The sequence below is a fragment of the Pygoscelis adeliae genome, unplaced genomic scaffold (assembly GCF_000699105.1).
Source record: "Pygoscelis adeliae isolate BGI_AS28 unplaced genomic scaffold, ASM69910v1 Scaffold106, whole genome shotgun sequence".
Classification (NCBI taxonomy): Eukaryota; Metazoa; Chordata; class Aves; order Sphenisciformes; family Spheniscidae; genus Pygoscelis; species Pygoscelis adeliae.
Genome location: NW_008824939.1, coordinates 4,524,864 through 4,535,012, shown reverse-complemented (window position 1 = coordinate 4,535,012; position 10,149 = coordinate 4,524,864). Strand labels below are relative to the sequence as shown.

The 10,149-nt window shown below is 37.1% G+C and overlaps 1 protein-coding gene across 1 annotated transcript in view; it reads right to left on the bottom strand.

Moving 5' to 3' along the window:
• Positions 1-191: 191 nt before the first annotated feature.
• Positions 192-10,149, bottom strand: part of GAD1 (glutamate decarboxylase 1 (brain, 67kDa)) — a 31,571-nt gene continuing 21,613 nt past the window's right edge. Inside the window, exons 17-21 of the mRNA XM_009325457.1 lie at positions 7,082-7,160; positions 5,321-5,470; positions 2,857-2,964; positions 2,058-2,147; positions 192-426 (exon numbers count right to left, since the gene is read on the bottom strand). Coding sequence (XP_009323732.1) covers positions 253-426; positions 2,058-2,147; positions 2,857-2,964; positions 5,321-5,470; positions 7,082-7,160 — 601 coding nt within the window. The 3' untranslated portion in view covers positions 192-252. The remainder of the gene's footprint in view (positions 427-2,057; positions 2,148-2,856; positions 2,965-5,320; positions 5,471-7,081; positions 7,161-10,149) is intronic.

The window sequence follows — 10,149 nt, the reverse complement described above, 5'->3', positions numbered from 1 at the left end:
ACTACAATAAACAAGACCAATGTAAGAGTCAATAGTATTTCAACTTCAAGATAATACATTTTCCCTCAGTAATATGATCTACCAATACATATATGTTTCAGTAGCCTATAGTTGTTTTGTTTAAGGATGTCTTAGGAGATTGGAACTTACAGAAGGAGAATTTCCTTAAAACATGTTCTGCAGAACTGGGTTAAAAAAATAGCCAGTGCTGGAAAACAGTGAATTAGAGAAATAAATAATTCAACCACTGTACTACAGCTCCTGCCCCAATCTTTCTATTTCCTCAATGAGGAAGTCAATGTCAGACTTAGTTGCTGCTGGGTTTGAGATGACCATTCGGAAGAAGTTGACTTTATCACCCTGAGGCTGATATCCAACCATGGTAGTACCTGACTCCATCATCAGTGCTTTGATTTTCGGTGCCACCTTTATAATTAAAAAAAAAAAGAAAAAAGAAAAGAGAGAGAGATGAGTAATTAAAAAATTTTATCCTTTTTTGTATGTCACAACATTTTTTAATTTGGAAAAGTAAATGGACAGGTCAGAAAGGCACTAGTTTTTCTAAAAAGATCTGTAAGTGAAAAAGCTTGAAAAACTAAATATGTAGGATTGGATATTTAAAGGAAAATTGACAACAATAATATCCACCTTTTTGGTTAATAGACTAATAGCATCCTAGAGTATTCACTATGTAATAATTTTATATATTAAGTGTACATGTCATTTCTCTGTGCTGAAGGTTTTGTTATGAAGAAATATTTTCAGTCTTTTTATGAAAACCTATTCCAGAACCACGGATGTTTTCCATGAGAATATTATGTATTCTCAAAGTCATTTTCCAGGGGGGGCAGGGGGGAGGTGGGACGGGGAACAATGATGGAAGTTTTTCAACAAGATCTATGTCGTAAAGAATATTTTCTGTTAGCATAAGCCATGGAAACCTTCCAGAAGTTTTGCAGTACTGTGCATTTACTGCAATCTCACTTCCTCACTTTAATTTACAAGGAATAATGTTCTGACAATCCTAATATCTGGTATTGACTGAGCCCAGTTTAGCCATTTCTTTCTCCTGCTCTACTCTCTGCCAGCCAAGGTCAGATGTCTGGCTCTTTTACTGTTCTGTAGGATGCTTTATAATGTCCTCTAACATTTAACAGGGTCAAGTCAAACATTTCATCCTTCTTCCTAGTCTTACCTATCTTCCTCTTTTCTCTCTTTTTTGGCAATTTCTTTACCTAACATGTCACTGGGTTGACCCAGGAATTCCTATCCTCTTTTGTTCTCTTTCCCCAGTGTGATGCAGACATAAAATCCTCTACAAAACCTCCCAAGTTTGCCCATTCTTCTCCCTTCCCAAACATAAAAAAATTGCAATTCATTTTGACAACTATAAAATCATTCTTTTGTCTCCTGAATGTATTTCATACCACTTCTGTCTGCCTAAAATGCTACTACAAAATTAATGTATTTCACTTCCCTCAAGTCCTAAGTAACACAGTACTTTTCCTGGTGGTGCCTCTATGATGCCTTCACTTCCCTCTATCATTTCTTCAAATAAGTTTATCCCAAAGTTCTCCAAAGGGTATTCATTTTCACTGAAATGCATTAATGCATGGCTAACCAAGCACATTTAAAATCAAAATAAAGACCTGAGAAGGACTTACAAGTTTCCATGTCCTTTACCTGTCCCAACATTTTCAAATAATTACCCTTCCATTTCTCTTGCTGATATGCTGTCCTATTCAAACAGGACTGGGACGTCTTTGTGCCTAGCTACTTTTTAAAGATTCATAACACTTTTGGGAGCACAGAAGTGATACAAAACAAAGAACAACTGAGTATGTTCTGTTAACTGGTTCTACAGGGGAAACGTGACTTCAGCCCCAGTATAAATAGGAGACAAAGGTGAACAAATATCAAGGTCATAATAAGCAATTGGAGAACTGACATCCCAGATTTTGGAACATGTGTCAACACAGATATATTATTTTTAATAAACAGAATACTTCGGGTTGAAAGAGTAGACTATATTTTTGCATTCAACAAAAGCCACATACCCTGTGTAACTTTTCTCTTCTCTCATCACAGTCTGGCATGCCCCTGAGACTTGGCGGAATATACCAAAAACATACATTTGTATGCTCTGGCTGCAAAAAGAACCAAACACATACACCAATAAACAAAATAATACAGATCAATCACATGCTAAAGGCTAGTCAGTAGCATATTTTAGCACAGACATGGAAGACAAAATATAGTATCCTAGTTCTGCATGTTAAAACAAAATAAATGGATTACAGTACTGCTGGTTGCATCTGCTGTCTTAGATTCCCTATACATTGTCCCATTTACAATGTTTTAGGGTGCTAATGAAGTGCAAATGCTTTTCATCCTCATGCAGTTTTATGAGGAGCTGTTTTCTGGGATTGCAGCAAGGGCAACCCAATTTTCTTTTTCTTAGTAAGTGGAGAGATGAAGTTTATTTGTTATTCTATCAACCAAGAGCTTACACAGTGGCACTAGCAACAGGAGATACAGAAAAAATAGCAGATTCTCAATTATGTATGTTAAATGTGGAATCTTGGCATGAGTAGATTGTACTATGGCAGTCTTCATGCCCTAAACTGAGAAGTCCTCTGCAGAAGAGAAGGAGAGGAGATAAATCTGACATTTATGATACAAACCCACATGCATTTGGCAAAAAAAACACCCAGATGCCAATAGTCATGTAGTTCTTTAGAAAATAAGAGCAGTTTTGCATAGCTGGCTTGAAGAACTGTGAGAAGTGTGAAGACTGTTTTCGGAATTGCATACACATTTGGCTCCTACAGACAGGTTAAATGAAAGAAAACTTACCTCCCCTTCAAAAACCATCTCAAATTCTTCTCTGTTTTTGATTTTAGTGTAGAGATATTCTGCCAGCTCCAGGCATTTGTTGATCTGATATTCAAATCCTACTGTACCCTGTTTTAAAAAGAAAGTAAGTATTAATTATATGGTCATTTTTCCTCCTCCGATGCAATCACCTTTTCAGATAGGCTTCGCTCTTAAATGTTTTCAGTCAGAAAACATTTAGCAGTACTATTTATTGTAATTTAAAAGTAAAGTTAATCAACACTATAAAACTGGATAAATGTGGCCTAACTGTAATCACTATTTGGTTTTGGTCTCATTTTAAGAGAATTTATTATGATAATAACAAGGGCTTTTGATATTTTTAATAGATTATTTTTAGCTCTTTTTCTTTTTTTTTTTCCCCCAAAAAATATTATGAATATTAAGTCTTGGCTTCCCAGCTCTTGCTGAAAGACTGGGAACATGGAATGGGAACTCAGTTGAAAGGGTAATAGTTGGGAAGTAATTTATTTCCTCTGAACAGTTTGCTAGAAATTTGCATTTTAAAAAGTCAGCAAACAAAAGCCTGCAAGATGTTTGCTAGAAGTCATTTGCCTACCTACTGATCCTTTGTCATATCTGATTTGCTTTGAAACATCGTAATCCCAGAAAAAGTAGATGAATGTTGACAATAAATAAAAGAAGAAAAAAAAAAGTAGGTGGTTTTTTTTTTTTAAAGTACACTTCTGTACATGAATGAATAAGACAGACAAGTACACTCAAAATACTGCATATTTAGGGTAAGTTCTTTGTACTGAATAAAATGACTGAAGGTAAAGTCACAAGAATACTTCGGGACCTAGGTTGTATATTTCTACTATGAGGGCAAGAATACGATCACTCATGGTGGCTAATGCTGAAGGAAAAAATTCCATAGCTCCTAATGTTTTGTTTTCTTAACATTTTAGTAACATAATCATGCAATCTGCTAGAAACAGGTTCTATCCAATACCTCAGAGAACTCAGGTCCAAGAAATCTGAATCTGTCTCAAGACCAAACAGAAATCCAAAGAAACTGATTTCTGGAGAAATTTAAATTCCAGATATACACATCAACTTAGCAATTTTAATCTATATTATTTTTAAAGAATCACATCCACAGATATCCTACTTCTGAATTTTAAATGTGACCCACATCCATTATTGTTTCCACCATAATTTTTTTCTTTATTGTGAAGTCCTCTACTTCTTTAGTGAAGCCAGTTTAACAGGTGAATATAACAGCACAGATAGAATTAGCATGCTAGTTTTAACAAAATGTGTTTGGCTGGTATTTAGAAAAACGTTCAGTCCGTGCTTTGATGGTGTCTGTAGTCAGCACTTGGTAATTAGAACCATAAACACCACACTTCAAAGTTGCTAGTCACAGTCCACTTCTAATGTGTCATAAGCAGTTTCATGTTACTGGATTACAGTACCAAAATGATTTATTTTGGAGGAAGAACTGAGTCTGAACTGAAATGTACTTAGCCTGGTAATCAAACCTATGCAGATTACTAAAGTAATTGTTATAAGTATTTTGTGTTGAAGTGTTGTGTTTCTGTTTCTGAAGTACTTTTAAAAATAAACAATGACAACTCTACAGTCTGTTTAAAAGTAACTGTATATCTGAAGTTCTTTTACTGTCTTCCCTGAGTCTTCAATATTGAGGAAATCTGCATGAAAACACCTTTTACCATCACAGGTTATTTACTATTGCTGTCTAACTCTCACTGTTTTATGATTGTACATTTTGCCATTAGATTTAATCTCAGCTTTATAAAAAAAGATTAGACTGTGGACAGGTTACCCTACTGAGTTCCCATTTTGTCAGCGGAAGAGCAAGAAGAATAGTAATAAGATGACTGCAGATAAAGAAATAAAAATGAAATGTGTTTTCCTGACTACATGGACACTCATCTTGTAAACATGTAAGCCTGTACGTAAGTCTGTGTTTAAATTCAGCCATCCAGGCATACCACAGTAGTACCAGGGAATCAACTGTTAAATCAATAGTTAGGCAAAGCTTCTTAAGAAAAAGGCTGTGTTTTCAAAGTTGCTTATAAAATCCATTCATAGAAATGTGATGCACAAAGGACCTTGTAGGTCATCAAGTCTACTCTGCTGCTACTACAAGTAATCTGTAATAAAATACATACATAAGTGTATAGAATCACAACAAAAGAGCATTTCAGTGTCCTACCCTCAGTGGTTTTACTGCAGGACTCATCTAGTGACTTAAACCTTTCTTCTAATTTCCAGCTGAATTTCTTGATGGCTAACATTGTTCTACAATTTAAATGGCTCCTTTCTGACTTAATACTCAGATACCTGTGTGTTTAGAGATTGTAATTACACAAACATTTATGTTAAAAAAGTGTTCCATTACATGAGACATATTAAATAAATACATTTCTGATTTTTTAGCTGAACTTTTATTATTTACCTTTGCCTTCCACATCAACCAGAATTTGAAAATGTCCACATGTCGACCACACTGTATTGCCTTATCTCCAGTGTCATAGGATACATCATACTGTTTGTCTTGCTGGAAGAGATAGCCTGCACACATTTGATTGCAGCCTTGAAGTATACCCTGTCATGAAAAACATGTACTTATATGACTTATATGGCATATGTGCATATGAAACTGTATGCGTTAATAATATACTAAAAATGTATTTCAAATATACACAGAATAATTGTTCTTTAATGGGCCAAATTATAAAATACTGACCTTGTTTTGTAAACCTGAGCCACAAAAATAATTTCATAACCTAAAGTGGTTCACTTAGAAGTCACTGAGTAGTCATACTGTTTTACACACCCACACCTGAAAAAACATCCTCAGTTTGATTTGGATTCCTAGTTTTTGATACTAACTTTGTCCACTTCACTTTGTAAGGCTATGTTCTTAAGACTTAAATTTTTGATGTGTTAAATTACACACTAGAATAAAGCTGAGGTCTCTCAGTGCAGCAGATAGCTACAGAAAGTAAAGAAAAAAAGAGTAATTGAAGGCTTCGACGTTATATATTGTCCAGCTTTATGACACTTAATGTTAGTGATAAAAAGTACAAATTACCTAAGCCAGCCATTTTTTGTTTACAAATAAATATGGTCCACAGACCAACAGAAACCTAAACATTACTGGCAAACACCTCTGAAGGAAATATAGAGGAGCAAATTCCTGTATGTTACACAGAAGTCTTACACATGTGACATTACTAAAACGGTTAGCATCTCCTTTAGAGTTTATTAGTGTCTCTTTGAAGACGCTGAAAGACACTGGTGTATCTGATAAATACAAAAACACTATCAAAGTTCCCATATAGAGAATAAAAAATTTTGCCAAAATCCTGCAATAGTTAGCGTAATAAGCATGCATGCCACTAAATAATGGCTAGTGCTTCCCTCCAATAGATGTCAAAGTGTTTTATAAAGGGAAATAAATGCTGCAGTTTTCAGTAGGTCACCTGGAAGAGCAATGGCAGACCTAGGGCTGGAAACCACAACTCCTTCATCCCAGTTCTATGCACAGGGACCACTTCTTCAACTAATCTCTTCTAGTAGCATTTGCCATGCCAGAAATTAGTAGACAACAGAATTAGTCCTATCCACAGATTACATGACTTTTTTTTTTTCCCAGTCATCTAAGGAAAATACATATTGCTTAAAAGAATTAGGACACTGGTCTTGCTTTCATTGATGACAACGAAGAATCTAGAAGAAAGCCCTAAAAATATATATGGAGTCATAATAAAAGCAGCATGGTTTCTTTTCAACAGAATTGAGAAACTTTTAAACCACTGTGTAAGGTAAAAAAAGTTGCTTTTTGTTTAAGCAGTTTAGACTGTGACCAATTACTCAGACCAAGGGTGTATGTTCAGTATATCATAGAAACAACAGGACAGGTGCTCAGATGAAGTATATTAGCATGGCTCTAGTGTTGTTATTAGAATATGCAAAGATTCAGCAGCTAAAGATCTGACACATATTGTCTACAGCTTTAACAAAAAAAAACCCAAAAATAAATAACCAGAAAAGATAAAACAACTTCCTAAACACAATGTAAATCCACACAATTATTCCTTCCAAACGAAATTTTGAAATTAAATGGATTTTGCACTACTCTCTTAAAAAGTATGGCTTGATATTTACTTTTTTTTTTTTTTTTAACTGCTTAATTATTAAATATAAGGCAGACCTTCTCCCGGACAAGAATGGCAGAACATTGTAACAACACTCCCATCATCTTGTGTGGATTCCAAGTGACTGAGTTGGCTCTGCAAAAAAATTACACATTTAGACGGGTCTGGAAAACAGAAACTTAACCTGAAGCAGTCACCTTTGTTTTCTGCTTTCAGCTGGAAATGTATGGAGTTTTGACCATGATGATTTCACTATGGAGATTATTACTGTCTCAAGTGTCTTCTTTTCCAGCTATACTGTCCAGGAAAGGAATTTTTTGTGCATTAACATTGCAATGTCAGACTTCTGATTAGTTTATATTATTACTAATACCAGCTAATTAGTGTCAGACTATGCTGATTAGCTGATATAATAACTTCCCAGAAGTTATTATAATCCCCAGAAGACTCCACTTCTAGAAACAGCACTAATAAAACTAACAAAAACAGCTTGACAGGTTATATTAATTCAAGGTACTGATTGGGGAGGGGAGTGTCAGAGAATTAAGGGAATAATATGAATTCTGAGAGAATACACTTCTTTACTGAACAGCTGCTGGAAAAGTAGAAAGCAAAGGAAAAGACATTCCTCATGCTTACCTGTTTTTCCAGTTAAAGCCACAAGAGGCCTTTTCTGTACTAGCTTGTCAAGCCCATGGACTGTTAAAAGGCTATAAAACTTCACATCACAATCCTACCATTCTGTATGTAAAGCTTAAAGCTTTTTACGTGTAAACACAGGTGGATGCCCAAGATCATCTGATTTACTAGCCAAACAGATGACATGTTCTGTATTTTTAACATGCTATCCTAGACAGTTTAATGATGATGCTAAAATAAATGTGCCAGCATTGCACATCCATTGACCTCTTCACCCTAAGTAATTTATTACCAAATGTCCCCTTGATTCACTGTGTGTTCCAGAGAAGGAAAGTGTATAATCATATTTCACAGACTATGCATGTGTTCTTAAAATGTGGTTGGAAGAAAATTCAAAGATATTTCTGCCTCTTCTACACCCTGCTCTCAGAGGACACAGACACAACCACAGTTCCTCTGTTTTGAGCAACACAATGACTCCTTCACCCCAGTCTGAGGACCACTAATTCCATAAAGATTCCAGATACAATTCCAACCTCTGCTGTGCTAGGTTAGACCATAGCACGCCTCAGCCAAAAGAACAGCGCAGCCTGTGCTGTACCTGGGGAGCTCACCCACCATCCCTCCAAAATCTCCTGCTTTGGCAGTGCAAACCAGCAGGTATATAGCTCAGACTTAGGAGGCAATTATCTTTTAAAAAGCTTCACTAATAGTTCAGATGGAGTAGTCAAGAAACAGGAATTTACATAACAGCTCATTTCCTTTTGAGAGCACTATGGTTTCAGTTTAGCACATTTATTCAACTTTCAGGGTTCCAAACAAAGACAATTTCAAGTCGTTTTCGCAAGGAGCATTAGGTTTATTTTAACGTGAAGAGGTCACTCTCTACCCTGCCCAACCAGCCAGCTGGAGGCTATCCTACCACAGGCAATCCCAGCTCTGTACCGTGGCAGCATGCCAGTCCTTACACCCCCATGTCTCCGGGCAGGCCAAATCTGGCCTGAGTGTTAGCAATAGACCCCAGCTGGGGCCCGTGACAGGCAATTACGCAGCACACGTGGGCCTCATCCTATGTTTGAAGATCCGTACAGCTGACTACAAAAGAAATAATATCACGCTTCGTGGCCTGCTGTTTTCTGTATTTGCTTAAGATTAGGGTCTTAATTAGCACCTCTGGGTTGACCTCAGGCCAAGAGAGGTGTGCCAAACTACTGTGACCAAACCTGTGTAGCTTAAGGAAAGTACTTTACAATGCTGACCTCATATTAGACATGTTGCCATAACATGAGTGACTAGCAAATTGGATTGGGCAGAGGTTGATATGATTCTGCTACTTCAGAGTACTCCTGCCACGCCACACACTGCTGTCCCTGCAACAGAAGGGTCCACATGGTTTTCCTACCAGTCTTTCTGTACATTAGTCTTTATCTTGTTCTTGTTCTTCACTTACTGTATGAGATGCCCACCACTAGGAAAGTTTGTCTTCCCTAAGGAAGAGCATTGCTCACTGTTCCCATTTTACACCTTTACACAGTGCCCGCATTCAGCACGGTTGATGACTCAAGGAAGCAATTTGATGCTAATCTAAGAGTACGTGGGTAGAGTTTGTTTCAAATTTTTTTGCTTCTCTGGAAGCTGTAATCTGCAATGATAGCAAAGATCTTATGTTTCTGATTCTTCATTGCTTTTCTGATTTTTATTCAGACAGGCAGCCTTTTATGATAGAGCAGTTTCAGAGGAAATCTAGAGACAAACACACACATGGGGTTATAAACATAGCATCTCCTACAGACTACAGCCTTGTCATCGTTGGATATGGGAACAACTGCGCCAAAGACTACACATGGGACTCCTCCTGACTCTGAATTGTAAGGGCTGGGGGGAGAGTCACACTCTCACTCTGCTATCACTTCCAACACAAATGCTTTGCCTTTTTAAATTTGGTTCAATTAGTTGTTTAATAAAGGCTGGCTTCTGGTCTCAGCGGGCATCTTGGTAACCTGGGTTATGTGCTTGAGGGCACAAACGCACTCTTTTCTGCAGACTGCACTCTGGCCTATAAAGAGCTTCCTGCTTGTTTCATGTAATCCCTCCATGGCACCAACTCATAGGCCCCTTTATCCTGAGACATGGTGAGTGTGACTCTTTCTGGCCTCCCTGTAAGTTCCCTCAGTCTTCTGTCTGGCACCGTAGAACTGTGCTAGCTCTGTGCTATCATAGTCCTTTCCAGCCTTATAGGCACTGAAATTTGCCCCTAAAAATTGCTGTTAATTCAGTCTCTATCACATGTTCCTCTCTGTTGTATACACATAAATATATATGTGTATATATAGAATCATTAAGGTTGGAAGAGGCCTCTAAGATCATTGAGTCCAACTGTCAACCCAACACCACCATGCCCACTAAACCATGTCCCTAAGCACCTCATCTACACGTCTTTTAAATACCTCCAGGGATGGGGACTCAACCACTTCCCTGGGCAGCC